The sequence below is a fragment of the Aquarana catesbeiana genome, linkage group LG12 (genome assembly GCF_042186555.1).
Source record: "Aquarana catesbeiana isolate 2022-GZ linkage group LG12, ASM4218655v1, whole genome shotgun sequence".
Taxonomy (NCBI): Eukaryota; Metazoa; Chordata; class Amphibia; order Anura; family Ranidae; genus Aquarana; species Aquarana catesbeiana.
In genome coordinates, this window is record NC_133335.1 from 41,831,530 (window position 1) to 41,851,618 (window position 20,089).

The 20,089-nt window shown below is 42.3% G+C and overlaps 1 protein-coding gene across 2 annotated transcripts in view; it reads left to right on the forward strand.

The window, feature by feature from the left end:
* The window catches only part of ASIC2 (acid sensing ion channel subunit 2), a 1,118,261-nt gene that overhangs the window by 1,093,193 nt on the left and 4,979 nt on the right, over positions 1 to 20,089 (forward strand). For both annotated transcript variants that reach the window (XM_073607638.1, XM_073607637.1), the window contains exon 9: positions 11,032 to 11,100. In XM_073607638.1, coding sequence (XP_073463739.1) covers positions 11,032 to 11,100 — 69 coding nt within the window. The remainder of the gene's footprint in view (positions 1 to 11,031; positions 11,101 to 20,089) is intronic.

A 20,089-nucleotide genomic window follows, 5' to 3' on the forward strand; every position in this document is an offset into this window, starting at 1 on the left:
GTGAACCCAATTTACATGAAAGCATAGCAAAGAACACTCAGACTAAGAAATTATTTTTTGGTCACTGCCACCCCACACTTTTATTAACTAACCTAAGCAACAGGGGAGCTAGGAAGAGGTCTGGTAGATGACAGTGGTCCCCCCCAACACACACATCATAAGGGCAACCTGCGCTTTATTTATTTTTTTATGAAAGCATTAAAACCCTAAAATGGATTTCAGATATTGACCTTTTTGTGAAAAATACGTAGCAAGACTTATTAATTCTGTTATAAATAAACATTTAAAAAATTCTAAGATACAGAAAGTAAATAAATAATGCTGTTTACAGAATACATTTTATCCTACAAGTATGGGAGCTCTACTAGATGCGAGCACAGGGGTTATATAAAGAGTGGTCTTTTTATTTTTTATCCGTTGAATATTATTAAACCACAGTGTCCATAAACCTCAAGCTCTAAGCAATGCACACAGTCTGCCTTCACTGCATGCTCAGAATTACATAGTATATATAGATTTTATTTCTAGCAGCTTAGCTTATCCTTTGACTTGAGATTTCATCAGCTCCTATCTAAGAACTATTGGGGCTGCCAACATTGATCTTCTTCTGATAATGATTGTTGTGTGGCTTACATGCTGGCCACTGCCACCTGGTTTGTTTGAGTCGCTGACCCATAGCAAACATGCACATCAGGAAGACAGAAGTCTTGTAATACTTGTGTGTTCCAGGCAGGGCCGTCTTTAATATCGTTTCGACCCTGGACAAAAATTTTCTTGGGCCCCCCCCCCCATGCAAATTTACTCTCCACCTGCTCTGAGACATACAATAAATAGCAGCTAGACTTAAAATCAGTTACTGTATCAGATCAGGCAGCAATTGCAATTGGTTGGCAGCGGTTACAGCTATCATTACTGCTTACTGACTGGTTGCTAGAGGTCACAGCACACATTACGGCTAACTGATTAGTTGCTAGAGGTTACAGCAAATGATTTCTGCTTGTTAATTGGTTGCTAGAGAATACTGTACAGTAATACTGCTCACTGATCGGTTGCTAGAGGTTACAGCACATCATCTCCTCACTGCAGGGGAGCATGATATACTCATGAACCGCCTTTATTTACATATCAATGCCGCTGGCCGCAGCTATTTACTTAGTAATACCGCCACTGTTTACATATGAATGCCGGTTATTTACATGTAAACACAGGGTCTGCAGGTGAGTCATCTGTACACAACAATAGGGCAGAGCTGGGCAGCATTAGTACCAGCACTTCACACTGAGATATCGGGACACAGCACGGGCCTAAAACTTCAAGGGACGAGGGAATTTAAACTGGGATAGTTGGCAAGTATGAGGCAGCTGCTCTGGGCCCCCACAACAATGACAGGGCCCAGGGCAGCTGCCCCTTTTGCCCTGCCTTAAAGATGGCCCTGGTTCCAGGTTAGTGACTCAAAGAAGCCGAATGATCAGCAACTAGGATTTCTTTTAATTTCAAATTTGCCTTTAAAAATAATAAATAAAACCTTGCCCACACCCCCCCTAGACTCCTAACCCGATCCAAGCTATTTCCCACCCGGATGCTTACTTCTACTTCTTCTCTGGCTTTCTCCAGAGTTTACAGCCAGTAATGCATGCAAGAGTTGGATGCTGGTCTTTGGCTAGCGATTATTATCTCTCGTCACTAAGGGATTTTAGTATTTGCTGGCAGTCACCTGAATAAGCTAAAACTATATACAGGAGAGTTTTAGTAGCTCAATCCTGCTAAAGTTGCTAGTGATTTAAAACCTCAATTTTAAAAAAGTTGGCACAATGGATAAAATATACATGAAAAACAGAATGCAATGATTTGTACACCCCACAAACCCAAATTTTATTCACAGTAGAAAATAGAAAACATATCAAATGTTTAAACTGGAAAAAATTTAACATTTTAAGAAGAAATAGTGTGGTTTTGAAATTGATGGCAGCAACATATCTCAAAAAATTTAGGACAGGGCCATGTTTACCACAGTGCAGCATCCCCTCATCTTTTAACAACACTCTGTAAAGGTCTGGGAACTGAGGAGATCAGTTGCTGGAATTTTGGGTGAGGAATGCTGTCCCATTCTTGCCTGATATAGGATTCTATCTGCTCAACAGTCCTGGGTCATATTTTTCATTTCAAGATGCGCCAAATATTTTCAATTGGTGAAAGGTCTGGACTGTGGGCAGGCCAGTTAAACACCCAGACTCTGGACAGACAAAGCCATACTGTTGTTAAAGATGTAGTATGCAGTTTTGCATTGTCCTGCTGAAATATCCAGGGCTTTCACCAAAACAAACGTCATGTGGACAGGAGCATATTCTGCTCTAAAACCTGGATATATCGTTCAGCATTCATGGTGCTTTTTCCATGTGCAAGCTGCCCATTCCATATGCACTATGTCACCACCATATCATCAGAGATGCCAGTTTTTTAAACTGAGCACTGAAAACAAGCCAGACGATCCCTTTCCTCTTTAGTCCGGAGGACGCAGCACTCATAGCTGCCAAAAAGAATGTAAAATTCTGATTTGTCTGACCACAGAACAGTTTTCACTTTGCAACAGACCATTTTAAATGAGCTTTGGCCCAGAGAAAACGGCGGTGTTTCTGGATCATGTTCAGATATGGCTTTTTCTTTGCATAAGAGAGCTTTACCTTGTATTTTTGTATGACACGGTGAACTGAGTTCACAGATGGTGATTTTTTTTAAAGTATTCTGAGCTCATGCAGTGATGTCCATCACATAATCATGCCTGTTTTTAATGCAGTGCTGCCTGAGGGCCCGAAAATCACAGGCATCCAATATTGTGTTTTGGCCTTGTCCCTTGCACACAGAGATTTCTCCAGATTCTCAGGTTTGAGATTTTCAAATCATTGCATTCCATTTTTATGTGGATTTTACACAGTTTTCCAACTTTTATGGCATTGGGGTTGTAATTGCTAGGTGGAGCAAACGATTGCTAAAAAAAACAAAAGTTTCCCAAGGAGCAGGTTTAAAGTAATTGTAAAGCTTTGTTTGTTTTATTTTGTTTTTTTTTATACTTACCTCCCCTGTGCAAGGATTTTGCACAGAGTGGCCCCGAGCCTCCTTTTCTGGGGCGCTCCTATTCCTCCCGAGTGCCCCCACGGAGAGCCGCTTTCCATGGGGGTACTCGTGCGGGCGCCCGCTGCAATCAATCTGTCCAATGAGGACCCCAGACAGTGGCTGGAGCTGTTGTGCTCATCCCCCGTCACTGAAACGATGGGGCTTAGGTAAAAAAAGGGGGGGGGGTATTTGGGGGTACTGCAGCACAAAAGGTTTTTTATTTTTATTCATGCATTGGGGTGAAAAACTGTAAGGGTTTACAACTCTTTTAACTACTTGCCGACTGGCTCACGCCCATATACGCTGGCAAAGTGGCACAGGTGCGCGAAAAGATGTACCCGTACATCGCGGCGTGCCCGCAGGTCCCGTGGACTTGATGTCCGCTGGTGGCCTGCGATCGTGGCACAAAAAGGCAGAACGGGGAGATGCAAACAAGGCATTTCCCTGTTCTGCCTACCAACATGACAGGGATCTACTGCTCCCAGTGATCGGGAGCAGTGATCTCTGTCATGTTCTAGTGAGCCCATCCCCCCTACAGTTAGAACATGTTGAGGGAACACAGTTAACCCTTTGATCACCCCCTAGTGTTTAACCCCTTCCCTGCCAGTGACATTTACACAGTAATCGGTGCTTTTTTATAGCACTGATCGCTGTATAAATGCCAATGGTCCTAAAATAGTGTCAAAAGTGTCCGATCTGTCTGCCGCAATGTCGCATTCCGTCATTACTAAAAAAAAAAAAAATTATAATAAAAATGCCTTAAATCTATCCCCTATTTTGTAGACGCGATAACTTTTGCGCAAACCAATCAACATAGGCTTATTGCAATTTTTTTTTACCAAAATATGTAGAAGAATAAATATTGGCCTAAACTGTGGAAGGCATTTGTTTTTTTTATATATATATTTTGTTGGGGATATTTATTATAGCAAAAAATATTGTTTTTTTTTCCAAAATTTTCATTTTTTTTGTTTATAGTGCAAAAAATAAAAACCGCAGAGGTGATCAAATACTACCAAAAGAAAGCTCAATTTGTGGGAAAAAAAGGACGTCAATTTTGTTTGGGTACAACGTCGCACGACCACGCAATTGTCAGTTAAATCGACGCAGTGCCATATCGCAAAAAAGGGCTTGGTCGGGAAGGGGGTAAATCCCTCCGGGGCTGAAGTGGTTAACTACTTGCTGCCAAATTACGTACTTGTACATCATTGGCTTAAAGTGGTTATACCGAAGTGATGCCTGCAGCTGAAGGCATCACCCTGGTACTGTTTGTTTAGAGCTGACGGTAGTAATAACAACCGATGCGGCTAAGCAGGCTGCTCGGCAGTTATACAAGCAGCGGGAGGAGATGCGCCGCCTTCCACCGTTCGCTTGGGCTCTCCTGTTCCACCGGGAGACCTGAGCGACCAGCCGGCACATCCCCTGGCTAGCCCGAGACCCAAACAAAGCCAGAATCCGCTTTGATTGGGTCTCGGATGTAGTAACCCAGAAGCGACGTTGCAACGTTTACTCGGGAACCAGCGGCGTCAGTTTTTTTTTCACGTATTTAAAGTATTTAAAAAGCTGATTTTGGCGTTTCGAATACTTTCAAGTGCAAAGGAGGGGTTTGGGGTCTTATAAACCCCCGATCCCTACAAAAGGGAGTACCTGTCACTGCCTATTAATGTCACAAAGGATGTTTACATTCATTGTGACAGCAATAAAAGTGATCCAAAAAATAATCATTAAAAGGGACAGTGTAAAAATAAAATTAAATAAAGAGAAAAATTTTTTTTTTTTTTTTTTAAAGTGCCCCATTCCTTTGTGCTCGTGCGCCAAAGGGAATGCATACGTAAGTCACGCCTGCAAATGTAAACAGTGTTCAAACCTTTAATGCCAGTTTTACCTCTTCTTGCGTAATATTTTTTTCCAATTCTTCTAGTTGGTCTATTTTTATTTTTGGTAAATTTGCTTTTTTTAGATATTCTTGCATCCTCTTTGTTCTTGTATTCGCTTCTTTCCAACTTTTCTGTCCTTTTATTGCATATAGGGAGCTGAAGTATTTTTGAAATGTTATCGCTATATCTGTAGTTTTATTTACCACTTCTCCTTTTTCATTTTTGATCTTCTCAATGTAATTCAAAGACTTCTTTTTTTTTACCAAATTTGCTAGGTATTTTCCTGGTTTGTTACCCCATTTGTATTTTTCTTGTACTACTCTGTTGTACTCCTTCCTTTCTTCTTGTTCCATCCAGTCTTTTAATTGCTCTCTCTTTTGAGATAATAGGCCGAAGATTTTGTTGTTTACTTGATTTTTGTGTTTTCGTTCCAATTCATAAATTTCTTTAATTATTTGTTGCATGTTTGTTTTCCTTTCCTGTTTTTTTCTTGCCCCTATGGCTATTAATTTGCCCCTAATAACAGATTTATGCGCCTCCCATATAGTTGCTTTCGATACCTCTGGTGTATCGTTTTCCTCAAAATATCTTTTAATTTCTTCTATGATACTTTTTTCGGTCTCGCTGTCTTCTAATAAAGTTTTGTTGATTCTCCATGGACCCCTTTCAAAGACTTCTCCTTTTATTTTCATTCTCAACGTTACTGGGCTGTGATCTGAGGCGATTATTATACCTATTTTTGTTTCTTCTATTTCTTCCAAGTTTCTATGTTCGACCATGATGTAATCCAATCTGGAGTAACTTTTGTGTACTGTTGAGTAGAATGTGTAGTCCTTTGTGCTGGGGTGCTGAATTCTCCAAGGATCTATTAGTTGCTGTTCATATAGTGTTCTTTTTAATTTCTTTAGTTGTTTTACCTCTTTGTCCCTTACTATTGAGGTGCTGTCCATTTTGTTATCCATGCTGAAGTTGAAGTCTCCGGCTAGTATTAATTTTCCTTGTTTGAATTCCATTAGTATTTTAATGATATCTATCAAATATTTTTTAGGGTTCTTATTAGGATAGCCAATGTATATTTTACCCCTTGTATAGTTCCTGTAATAAAAAGATATCGACCCTCCGGATCTATTTTCCTTTGATCTATTAGAAAACGTACATTTTTCCCTAAACCGATGGCTACTCCTTTGGCCCTTCTTATTGGCGAGTCTCCTTGATACCATGTTGGTATGTTTCTTGAATAAATTTTGGTATTTGAGTTTTGGGTTATATGCGTCTCCTGTAGGAAAATTATTTCTGCTTTACTTTTTTCTAGTTCTCGGAGAATGATATTTCTCTTCCCTGGGGAATTTAGTCCTCGGACATTATAGGAGATTATTTTTATGCTGTTTACGTTTTCCATTCTTGTGCCTTTTCTTCCCCGCCCGTCCTCCGGCCCTCCCCCCCACCCAATCCCCTTAGAAGGTCGGGTGGAGGGGACACCCAGCGGACGCACGGGGTCTCCTCATCTCTTGTCTCAAAATAGGTGCGCCTATGTAACCACTCATGTGGATCAGACCTTTCCCTCCCCTCCCTCCTTCCCTCCCTTTTCCCTCCTCCTACCCTCCCCCTCCCTTTTTTCTGATATGGGTTTTTTACCCCCATATTCTCTAGAGCTGAGAGCATTTTACTTTGTTTTGTGGGGCACACCCTGCCCCCTCTGCTCTATTTATTGTGAGGCGGAGCTCTGTGAGACACCCTATTCCCCCCTCGCCTAAGCACTAATAGGGCGACCCCCTGTCCACTCCGTGAGTCCCTGTCTTCCTCTCCCTGCATTTTTGTTGTGTTTTACCAATCCTTTCACTTTCCTTTTTTCCCATCCCATCAACCCCAGCCCCCCCCCCCTCCACTCTAAGGCCCCTTGCACTAATGTGTGGTATTTTCTCAGTTATTAATTTCCTCGAGATTCCACATCTTGATGTCTGTTCCTTGAATTTAATTGCCATTGCAGGTCATCTCCTGCCGTTATTCGCTCCTGTCTATTTGCATATTTTTCCAGTTCTGGGGAGGGGATTTCTAGTTTGTTGCAAAAGTCCGGAATCTCCTCCACATATCTTAGCCTCGCACTTATTCAGTTTTTCCTTGCTATTAGACATGCTGGAAAACCCCAGTTGTATTGAATTTCTTGCTCCCGGAGGATTCCTAATAGTGGTTTTAATGTCCGTCGTCTTTTCAACGTTTCTTGAGACAAATCTTGAAATATTTGTAATTTACCTTCCGCAAACTCTATTTGTGTTTTCCTCTTTAGGTTTATCCAGATCTGTTTTTTTTCTTCCCATTTTTCGAAGCGTACTATTACATCTCTAGGTGTTTCCCTTGAGAACCTTTGAGGTTTTTTTACTCGAAAGACACTTTCTATTCCTATTATGTTGGTTGTATCCTTTCCCAAGATTTGGTTGAAGAGATTGTTCATTTTTTCTATTAGGTTTTCTGCTTGTTCTGTTTCCGGTAACCCGCGTATTCTCAAGTTTTTCTTTTTATCTCTATTTTCTTGCTTTTCTATTTTATATGATTGTTCCTGTTGTTCCCGTTTTAGTTTCTTTATTTCCTCTTCCAGTTCCTTTATGTTTTTTTGATGTAGGTCTACTTTGATCTCTACTTCTTCCACTCTGTTTAACATATATCCCATGTCTTTATGGAGTGTTGATATCTCTGCTTTTAGGGAATTCTCTAGTGCCGCGAACATTTTTTCCATATCCTGTTTTGTTGGCAACTGTGGCCCTTGTTGTCCTTCCTCCTTTCCTCTGTCTTCCTCTCCCATTTCTGGCTCCATTCTGGGTTCTGAGAGGTGGCTGGTTTCTGTTTGTACTTTATACTGGCCTTTTTTATCCTTGTTGTCCTTCTCTTTTGTATCTATTTGTCTGCCCTTTGAACCCACTTGTTTCTCTCCTTCTCCGATTCCTTGCTGTATATACCTGTTCATAGGGCCTGGACTTGGGCCTAGGCTGGTCCTAGGTGATTTCGGTATTGCTCCCGCACTTCTTGTTGTTTTCCCCTTCATGTTTGTTTCTATGGCTGGATTTATAAGATCTTCGAAGCTGCCTTCCAGAATACCCCTTGGTTGGGGTCTCTTAATGATGAAAAAATCTCCCAGCCTTCTTAAATTGACTTATTTTTACTAATATTTCTTTTGTTCCGTTCTCATACCCACCATCCTCCTCACAATCCAATAATAGAGATAATTAATGAGATATGAGTAGTCTCCGTTTCCCAGAAGTTATGTTACTACCTTAAGTACATTAAGCATTCCTTGGTGCTGTTCAATTGTTTAAACCATAGTATTAAGTCCCCATGCACACGGACATCTCCACAGCTGCTTTTCTAAGCCCTTTCTGCAGCTCAAAAAGGCCTGTCTATGTTAGTCTATGGCTTCATGCCCACCTAGGCGTCTCTGAGCTGCAAGTGGCATAGGTGTTCCTAAGCTGCAAAAAAAAAACCCAGGCCCAATGGGTTCTGAGAGACGTTTTTCAGCTGCAAAAACGCTCCATCACTAAAAAACGCTCAAAAACGCCCAAAAACATCATTCTCCAACGTCCTCCAGCATTTTTGATCCATTGAAGAGAAAAAAAAAAAAAACGCTCAAAAACGCTCAAAAACGCTATTGCAAAAACGCTGCAAAAAGCTGAAAAAAGTTAAAAAAAGTCACTGCAAAGACACCGGCGTCTTCACAGCGCTTTTCTAACAGCCCGTGTGCATGAGGGCCCAGGTGCTCAGCAAAATAATTCAAATGTTTTAGCGATATAATGCAATCTAATTCAAGTATTCAGCAAGATGATTTATATATTCAGCAGTATAGTTCCAGTATGAGCTTATATGTTCCACATTTTTGTTACTATGAAATTTCTTCTTATTCTATAGTTTGTACTATCAAGCCTATAGTTAGTACCATTTGCAAAAAAAAAAAAAACACAAAAAAAAAAAAAAAAAAAAAAATCCCAAGAAAGGGAGATACTGCAGCAGCAGCAAGCAGGTGGGGGCTGGGAGACAACTCTTCCGTTGGCTTGTCTCTCTTTCACCTTCTCCTTCTCTTCTCCCCTGTCCCCCCCCCCCTGTTTTTATTGTTTTTCTTAGCTCACTTGATTCAACTTTTTCAGCTCTTTCGCCTTCATTTATTTTCACTTTTCATTCCATTTTATTTCAATGTGTTCTTTCCCTTTCCCTTTCTTTTGTTCTATTACTTTTCCTTTGCTTGTTCACTTCAAAAAAACAATTGCAATAGAAAAAAGCCAAAAGAGGAAAAAAAAAAAAAAAACAGTGTTCAAACCACACATGCAAGGTATTGATGCGATCGTTCGAGTGAGAGCAATAATTCTAGTGCAAGCCCTCTTTTGTAACTCTAAACGGGTAACTGTTAAAAATCTCCATAGGCGACGCTTTAAAATATTTTAAGTACTGTCGTTTGTCGCCATTCCATGAGTGTGCACAGCTTTAAAGCAGGACATGTTAGGTATCTATTGACTTGGCGTAACATTATCTTTCACATTATACAAAAAAATTGGGCTAACTTTACTGTTTTATTTTTTAATTAAATGAAGTGTATTTTTTTTCCCCAAAAAATTGCGCTTGAAAGATCGTTGCGCAAATGTAGTGTGACATAAAATATCGCGAAGACCGACATTTTATTCTCTAGGGTCTCTGCTAAAAAATATGGATATAATGTTTGGGGGTTCTAGCTAATTTTCCAGCAAAAAATACAGATTTTAATTTGTAAGCAACAGTTGTCAGAAAAAAGGCTTGGTCTTCAAGTGATTATTAAATGGCATGTAGTTCTGTGTTAGCGACCAAAATATGGTCCTGTTGGTTCATCTGTAAGTTTTCATCTACCTATGCTGAAATCATGGCTCAATAAATAAGACTGCAAGGAGTGAATGCTTAGGATCAAGAGGTATACAGCAATGGCTGGATAACTACCCCTCTTCCCTTTCCCCCTCCTTTCTCCCTTTTCTCTAACCTGCTACTTCCTTTGCGTCTCTCTGTTTAATTGTATATTATTACTGGTTTGTCCACTAGAGATTTCTGGACCTTTAGAAATGTAACCTCAGAGATAACATTTGTAGTGTACGGGTGTACCAATCACTGGCCATGGACAGTGAATGTCATAAGAGTAATGACTGGCTATTATTTACATTTCTAAGCAAGTGTGCTTAAGATATTTACATGAGTGGCAATTTCCATAAGGAAAGAGGTGTTACACTGATATATGTTATAAAGGATTATTGTTTTATTACTGGTTGCATTGTTATTGTAATATGCACTATACCTTTCAATAAAAACTTATTGAACAAAAAAAAAATGGCATGTAGTAGAAATTATACTTTTTTTTATAATTGCACACTACTCAATTCATAAGGCACAAGGCCTCTTTCACATGGATAGCAGGCTTTTACCACCTTCTGAAAAGCAATCTGCAGTAGATCACTTTTCTGCTCATAGTTGACAGCCAATCAGGAGATTACATTTTTCAATTCGCAGAAAGGTTTTCTGTATCCCAAAAGGGATTTTACATTGAAGTACCACCATGCAACTGCAATAGCCACATTTGAGACGTGGTTCTAGCCAAGTCCAATAGACTTCAGTGGTGAGTTTCTAAATTCAACATGACACATTAAAATAGCTGCACCATAAGGTGAAGGACCGTGGGTGTGGCAATGTGCGGGGGGGGGGGGGTGTAGGTAAAATGCATTATCATCCACCTGATTACTGCCCTTTGTTGAACTAAGGCTAATGTCTGTGTAGCACGCCATAGGGAACCATTTGCCGAATATTAGTAGTAGAGTTGGGCCTCTAAAAATCTTGTGTGTAGCTCTAGCCCAAGCTCTGGGATGTAGGGGCACCTACCATCTCGATAAAAAGGGATTTCATTTTTCTGGAAAGTCTTCTTTAACATTTTATAGTATATGAATGGGTAGTAGTTAGGACAGAAAGATTTTAAGCTGTTTTAACATTCAAACATTAATGTTCCTCATTCTGTTATACTAAATTTCACAATCAATTTTTATTTTTTTAGCTGATCAAGGAAAAGCTGTTGGATCTCTTGGGCAAGGATCATGAGGAAGGAGGACATACAGAGGATCTGGTGAGATAAATGCTGGAAAATGGATACAGTTACATGAATGAATGTTGTAGAAAATATACAGAACAAGTCAGGAATATACTGTATAAACACGGCAAAAAGGATTGCTCAAAAAAGGGAACATAAAATCCCCTTTTTCTTAAGTGCTGTAGTACCTGAGATATTCAGTATGTAAACCTACCTAACCTTTTCTTGACTGTCAAAACAGATTAATTTTTTTCTTTTGTAGTCCAGCCTAAGGTCTGCTTTCAGACATTTCCAAAATAATCCACACTGAAAGTTTATTCAAGGGCATTAAACCTTATTTTACAGTCGCGTTATAAAGCAACAATTTACAGTGCCTTGCAAAAGTATTCACCCCCCTTGGCTTTTTACCTATTTTGTTACATTACAGCATTTAGTTCAATGTTTTTTAATCTGAATTATATGTGATGGATCAGAACACAATAGTCTAAGTTGGTGAAGTAAAATTAGAAAAATATATACATAAAACTATTTTTCAGAAATAAAAAAATGATAATTGGCATGTGCGTATGTATTCACCCCCTTTGTTATGAAGCCCATAAAAAGCTCTAGTGCAACCACTTACCTTCAGAAGTCACATAATTAGTGAAATGATGTCCACCTGTGTGCAATCTAAGTGTCACATGATCTGTCATTACATATACACACCTTTTTGAAAGGCCCCAGAGGCTGCAACACCTAAGAAAGAGGCACTACTAACCAAACACTGCCATGAAGACCAAGGAACTCTCCAAACAAGTAAGGGACAATGTTGTTGAGAAGTACAAGTCGGGGTTAGGATTATAAAACCATATCAAAATCTTTAATGATCCCTAGAAGTACCATCAAATCTATCATAACCAAATGGAAAGAACATGGCACAACAGCAAACCTGCCAAGAGACGGCCGCACACCAAAACTCATGGACCGGGCAAGGAGGGCATTAATCAGAGAGGCAGCACAGAGACCTAAGGTAACCCTGGAGGAGCTGCAGAGTTCCACAGCAGAGACTGGAATATCTGTACATAGGACGACAATAAGCCGTACGCTCCATAGAGTTGGGCTTTATGGCAGAGTGGGCAGAAGAAAGCCATTACTTTCAGCAAAAAACAAAATGGCACGTTTTGAGTTTGCGAAAAGGCATGTGGGAGACTCCTAAAATGTATGGAGGAAGGTGCTCTGGTCTGATGAGATTAAAATTGAACTTTTTGGCCATCAAAGAAAACGCTATGTCTGGCGCAAACCCAACACATCACATCACCCAAAGAAGACCATCCCCACAGTGATACATGGTGGTGGCAGCATCATGCTGTGGGGATGTTTTTCAGCAGTCGGCACTGGGAAACTGGTCAGAGTTGAGGGAAAGATGGATGGTGCTAAATACAGGGATATTCTTGAGCAAAACCTGTACCACTCTGTGTGTGATTTGAGGCTAGGATGGAGGTTCACCTTCCAAGCAGCACAATGACCCCAAACTCACTGCTAAAGCAACACTTGAGTGGTTGAAGGGGAAACATGTAAATATGTTGGAATGCCTAGTCAAAGCCCAGACCTCAATCCAATAGAAAATCTGTGGTCAGACTTAAGGATTGCTATTCACAAGTGCAAACCATCCAACTTGAAGGAGCTGGAGCAGTTTTGCAAGGAGGAATGGGCAAAAATTCCAGTGGTAAGATGTGGCAAGCTCATGGAGACTTATCCAAAGCGACTTGGAGCTGTGATGGCTGCAAAAGGTGGCTCTACAAAGTATTGACTTTAGGGGGGTGAATAGTTATGCGCATTGACTTTTTCTGTTATTTTGTCCTATTTGTTGTTTGCTTCACAATTAAAAAAAAAAAAAAATCTTCAAAGTTGTGGGCATGTTCTGTAAATTAAATTCCTCAAACAATCCATGTTAATTCCAGGTTGTGAGGCAACAAAACACGAAAAATGCAAAGGGGGGTGAATACTTTTGCAAGGCACTGTAGATGAAAGGATAAGTTCACCTTTAGTAATGTTACATACATATTCAGGATGTAACATGTTACTAAAGCACTTGCCCGCACTATGACTTATCGTGGGGGATCCTCTCCCCGCACCTGCTGTCACAATTCAAAAACAGTATGGCCGTGCAAGGCTCCGCCCACACAGATGTGTCATTCATTCATAGAGGTCTGTAAATAAACTACAAGTACCGTCTGCCACTGTGGCAGACAGCTTGTAGCTTTCAATGAACTGTGAGGGCGCTGGTGAGCACTCTCTTAGTTCATTGATCTTCCTGGACTTCAGTAACTGTACCGACAGTCTGCAGGAGCCTGGCATTGCACCTGTGAAATGCTAATTATGGGTGCAATGCTTTACAGGCTCCTAATAAAAAAAAAAATATATGCATATTTTTTTTTTTTTTACCTGCAAAAAACTGTGCATTTATTTTTTCAAGTAATTGTTAATTACTCCGCAACATCTCCAAAATATGCCCCTTTCTAACAAATGACACCACAAAGCTCCTAGTTCACTCCCTGGTCATCTCCCGCCTTGACTACTGCAACTCCCTTCTCATTGGCTTACCTTTACATAGGCTATACCCCTTCAGTGCATCATGAATGCTGCTGCCAGACTTATCCACATAACGACTGCTCCTCTCTGTCAATCCCTCCACTGGCTTCCGCTCACCCAAAAAATTAAATACATCACTAGCCTAGTCTCAAAATACCAACCTAATCATTCTCTTCGGTCCTCCCAAGACCTCCTGCTCTCTAGCTCCCTCGTCACCTCCTCCTATGCTCGCCTCCAGGACTTTTCCAGAGCCTCTCCAATCCCCAATCTGCCCGATTATATCCTACCCCCTTTGACGATTCCTGAAAACCCTTCTCTTCAGAGAAGCTTAACCGACCCACACCTAACAATTGTACTTTGATTTTCGCCATCAGATCATCCCCCACAGTTATTACATTTTGTATCACTTAATCCTCCCTCCTAGATTGTAAGCTCTAATGAGCAGGGCTCTCTGATTCCTCCTGTATTGTGACTGTACTGTTTGCCCTCATGTTGTAAAGCGTTGCGCAAACTGTTGGTGTTATAAAAATCCTGTATAATAATAATAATAATAATAATGTATATTCAACCTTCACGGGTCAGCAGAATCAGGTTCTATGGAGACTTTCTTGGATAAAAATTAAGTCTACACGCAATCACCTTCATGTCGGGTATACTCTGTGTTCTTATAATTGTACAGTATGTAATGGGACGGAATGTGTACTGGTTCTTTATTTATCTGTATACACCCTGTCCAAAATAAAGAATAAAAAAAAAAAAAAAAAAGTGAATGTATAACCAAGACGGAAGGTTTAAACCCTTCTCAATGCTATGAACGCTATTATAACTTTTTTGACTGTATAAATCTCAATGTTTTGATCCACTGTAAGAAATCAGGGATAGTAATTAGGGTTTGAAAGCTGATACCCGAGTGGTATAAGCAGGGAAGGTCATATGACCTAAACCCACCACTAGCTCCAATGGATGCAGCTGTGCATTGTGGGTTCTGATGTCAACAGTCTACACTCAATCAAGCAGAATTCTATTACTGCCCCATATACTAGAGACCCACACAAAATTCATCTGGTGAAGGCACAGTCCATCCAGAGCACAACATATCTGTAAAAGGCAGGGGTTTCTATCTGTAAAACGTTTTTTTTTTTTTTAAAGTGACTATTGTTGTTACTGTCACCTTATGGTATGCTGTCATCTTTTAACCTCTTACAATTCTGTTGAAAGGAAAAAAATAATGAAGAAAAGACGGAGATGAGAGAAAATGCATTCCATGGTGTGTTTTGTGAGTGGAGGGCAGAGTTCTGATGCTTCATAGAGTTTTACGCAATGTACCACTATGCACTGTCTTACTGATTCTTTTTTCTTACACTATAGCAGAGAATTATATCCTGTAAATGTACATCAGACTCACTTCTAAAAGAGCTGTAACATTGTTCATGCCCAGAAAAAAAATTTAAACATACTAAGACAATTTGATATAATGCATCATTTTAAGATATTGCATCATTTTCCACATGTAAATTGGAGCAGAAATTATTTTTCCACACTAAACATAAAACATATACAGCATCTCACAAAAGTGAGTACACCCTTCACATTTTTGTAAACTATTTATTATATCTTTTCATGTGACAACACTGAAGAAATGACACTTTGCTACAATGTAAAGTAGTGAGTGTACAGCTTGTATAACAGTGTCAATTTGCTGTTCCCTCAAAATAACTCAACACACAGCCATTAATGTTTAAACCGCTGGCAACAAAAGTGAGTACACCCCTAAGTGAAAATTTCCAAATTGGGCCCAAAGTGTCAATATTTTGAGTGGCCACCATTATTTTCCAGTACTGCCTTAACCCCCTTGGGCATGGAGTTCAGCAGAGCTTCACAGGTTGCCACTGGTGTCCTCTTCCACTCTTCCATGACGACATCACGGAGCTGGTGGATGTTAGAGACTTTGCGCTCCTCCACCTTCCGTTTGAGGATCCGCCACAGATGCTCAATAGGGTTTAGCTCTGGAGACATGCTTGACCAGTCCATCACCTTTACCCTCAGCTTCTTTAGCAAGACAGTGGTTGTATTGGAGGTTTGTTTGGGGTCGTTATGTTGGAATACAGCCCTGTGGCCATCTCCGAAGGGAGGGGATCCTGCTCTTCTTCAGATTGTCACAGTACATTTTGATAGTCATGGTTCCCTCAATAAACTGTAGTTTCCCAGTGCCGGCAGCACTCATGCAGCCCCAGACCATGACACTCCCACCACAGTGCTTGACTGTAGGCAAGACACACTTGTATTTGTATTCCTCACCTGGTTGTCGCCACACACGCTTGACACCATCTGAACCAAATAAGTTTATCTTGGCCTCATCAGACCACAGGACATGGTTCCAGTAATCTATGTCCTTAGTCTGCTTGTCTTCAGCAAACTGTTTGCGGGCTTCCTTGTGCATCATCTTTAGAAGAGACTGCCTTCTGGGACAACAGCTATGCAGACCAAATTAATGCAGTTTGCAGCGTATGGTCTGAGCACTGACAGGCTGACTCCCCACCCCTTCAACCTCTGCAGTAGGGATGAGCCGAACACCCCCCGGTTCGGTTCGCACCAGAACCCGCGAACGGACCGAAAGTTCGCACGAACGTTAGAACCCCATTGACGTCTATGGGACTCGAACGTTCGAAATCAAAAGTGCTCATTTTAAAGGCTAATTTGCATGGTATTGTCCTAAAAAGGGTTTGGGGACCCGGGTCCTACCCCAGGGGACATGTATCAATGCAAAAAAAACTTTTAAAAACGGCCGTTTTTTCGGGAGCAGTGATTTTAATGATGCTTAAAGTAAAAAAAAAAAAGTGAAATATTCCTTTAAATATCGTACCTGGGGGGTGTCTATAGTATGCCTGTAAAGTGACGCGTGTTTCCCATGTTTAGAACAGTCCCTGCACCAAATGTCATTTTTAAAGGAAAAAATCTCATTTAAAACTGCTTGCGGGTTTAATATCATGTCGGGTCATGGCAATATGGATGAAAATCAGTGAGACAAACGGCATGGGTACCCCCCAGTCCATTACCAGGCCCTTTGGGTCTTGTATGGATATTAAGGGGAACCCCGCACCCAAATTAAAATAAGGAAAGGTGTGGGGCCACCAGGCCCTATATACTCTGAACAGCAGTATACAGGCGGTGCAAACAAGACAGGGACTGTAGGTTTGTTGTTAAGTAGAATCTGTTTGTAATTTTGAACATTTTTAACGTGTTTAGCTCCAGCCAAAAAATCTTTTCTAAGCTTTTTGGAAAACATAGGGAAGGGTTATCACCCCTGTGACATTTGTTTTGCTGTCTTTCCTCCTCTTCAGAAGATTTCACCTCACTTTTTTGTCCCAATGAAAAATGTTTTTTGAAAATTTGGGTTTTTTTGTGGAACAAGGATTGGAAAGCATCAGTGGAAAGGAGAAATTGTTTTCCCATATTAACTCTTACAGGAAAGAATTTCCCTTCCTAGGGGTAGATTTCATCTCACTTCCTGTTGTCTCCTTCCGTTTGCAAGTAGGAGTCGTTTGTAAGTTAGATGTTTGAAAGTAGGGTCCTGCCCTATATACTCAGCAGAAATTTGGGCCTTAGGTGTTGCTGTGGCCACAACACTGTAAGCCCTCACAGGGCCCTGCTGTGAAATATTAGATCAAGAATTGTAATTACATGCCCCTGTTGAACAGGAGCTGAAAAATTAGGCCTTAGGCACTGGTGCTGGTGCCACAACACTGCAACCCCTCACAGACACTCTAGTTGGAACGCAGGAACGAGCCCTGCTGCAAAGTATTGCTTCAAAAATTGTAATTACACGCCCCTGTTAGACAGGGGCAGAAAAATTGGGCCTTAGGCACTGGTGCTGGTGCCACAACACTGCAACCCCTCACAGACACTCTAGTTGGAACGCAGGAACGAGCCCTGCTGCAAAGTATTGCATCAAAAATTGTAATTACACGCCCCTGTTAGACAGGGGCAGAAAAATTGGGCCTTAGGCACTGGTGCTGGTGCCACAACACTGCAACCCCTCACAGACACTCTAGTTGGAACGCAGGAACGAGCCCTGCTGCAAAGTATTGCATCAAAAATTGTAATTACACGCCCCTGTTAGACAGGGGCAGAAAAATTGGGCCTTAGGCACTGGTGCTGGTGCCACAACACTGCAACCCCTCACAGACACTCTAGTTGGAACGCAGGAACGAGCCCTGCTGCAAAGTATTGCATCAAAAATTGTAATTACACGCCCCTGTTAGACAGGGGCAGAAAAATTGGGCCTTAGGCACTGGTGCTGGTGCCACAACACTGCAACCCCTCACAGACACTCTAGTTGGAATGCAGGAACGAGCCCTGCTGCAAAGTATTACATCAAAAATTGTAATTACACGCCCCTGTTAAACAGGGGCTGAAAAATTGTGCCTTAGGCACTGGTGGTGGCGCCCAGAACCAAAAATGTTCTTACAAGCTATCAGCGTGATGATTGAGGAGGAAGAGGATAATTACTCAGGGATAGTCACTCAGCATCAGCATAGGCAGTCTTTGAAGGGATCTGAGATTTCAAAAAAAATTATTCGGTTACATCAGCATCAGGTGCTTGGTAGCTGGTGGTGATCCAAGACTCATTCATTTTTATGAAGGTCAGCCGATCGACCGAGTCGGTGGACAGACGCACCCTGTGATCGGTTACCACGCCTCCAGCAGCACTGAATGTGCGTTCCGAAAGAACGCTGGATGCAGGACAGGCCAGTAGCTCAATTGCATACTGTGCAAGCTCTGGCCAGTGATCCATCCTCAAGACCCAGTAACCCAGAGGATTTTCGGTGGGAAAGGTGTCCAAGTCTGATCTTGCCCCTAGGTATTCCTGCACCATGTAAAACAGACGCTGGCGATGGTTGCTGGAACCGATCATACCTTGGGGCTGCGGACCAAAAAATTGTCTGAACGCATCGGTCAGACGGCCACCTTCTCCACCGCTCCTTCTTTGACTGACCGAAGCCTCAGCAACACGTTGTCCAGAAACAGGAGTTTGTAACCTCCCAGTCTCTGGGAACGCGTTGCACAGACCTTTCTGCAAGGCCTCCCGAAGATGTTTCATCCTCTGCTCCCTCTGTGATGGCAAGATAAGGTCCGCAACCTTACCCTTGTAACGTGGATCAAGGAGGGTTGCCAGCCAGTATTGGTCCTTCTCCTTGATACCACGAATACGAGGATCCTTACGCAGGCTTTGCAGGATCAGGGAGGCCATGCAGCGTAGGTTTGCTGAGGCATTCGGTCCGGAGTCCTCTGGGTCACTAAGAACGACATGGTCCGCAGCCACCTCCTCCCAGCCACGTACAAGTCCATGTGTTTCTTGGGACTGATCCCTTAAAGACTGCTGCTGATGCTGAGTGCTAGGCTCCACCTCCATACTGACACAATCTTCCTCCTCCTCCTCTTCCTCCTCGTCCTCTTCCTGTGTGATCGGCGGGCACGCAGGAACACTGTCTGGATAAAGGGGGCCTTGAGAGCTAAGGAAGTCCTCCTCTTCCTGCCTCTGTTCTGCCTCAAGTGCTCTGTCCATTATTCCACGCAGCGTGTGCTCCAACAGGTGGACAAGGGGGACAGTGTCACTGATGCATGCACTGTCACTGCTCACCATCCTCGTGGCCTCCTCGAATGGTGACAGGACAGTGCATGCATCCCTGATCATGGCCCACTGGCGTGGGGAAAAAAAAACAAGCTCCCCTGACCCTGTCCTGGTGCCATAGTCGCACAGGTACTCATTGATGGCCCTCTGCTGCGTGTGCAGCCGCTGCAGCATGGCCAACGTTGAGTTCCACCTGGTGGGCATGTCACAGATTAGGCGGTTCTTGGGCAGGTTAAACTCCTTTTGGAGGTCCGTCAGCCGAGCACTGGCATTATATGACCGGCGGAAATGCACACAGACTTTCCTGGCCTGCCTCAGGACATCCTGTAAGCCCGGGTACCTGCCCAAGAACCGCTGAACCACCAAGTTAAGGACGTGAGCCAAACAGGGCACATGGGTCATTTGTCCCTGTCGGAGGGCAGAGAGGAGGTTGGTGCCATTGTCGCAAACCACCATTCCTGCCTTAAGTTGGCGTGGCGTCAACCACCTCTGAACCTGCCCCTGCAGAGCTGACAAAACCTCTGCCCCAGTGTGGCTCCTGTCCCCCAAGCACACCAGCTCAAGCACCGCATGGCATCTTTTGGCCTGCGTACTTGCGTAGCCCCTTGAACGCCTACGGAGCACCGCTGGTTCCGAGGAAGAGGCCATGGAGGAAGAAGAAGAGGAGGGGGTGGAGGAGAGAGGTGTGTCACAATCAGCATTTTGGAGGCGTGGTGGCGGAACAACCTCCAACACTACTGCACCTTGTCCTGCATCCTTCCCAGCTGCCAGCAGAGTCACCCAATGCGCCGTGAAACTTAGGTAACGTCCCTGTCCATGCCT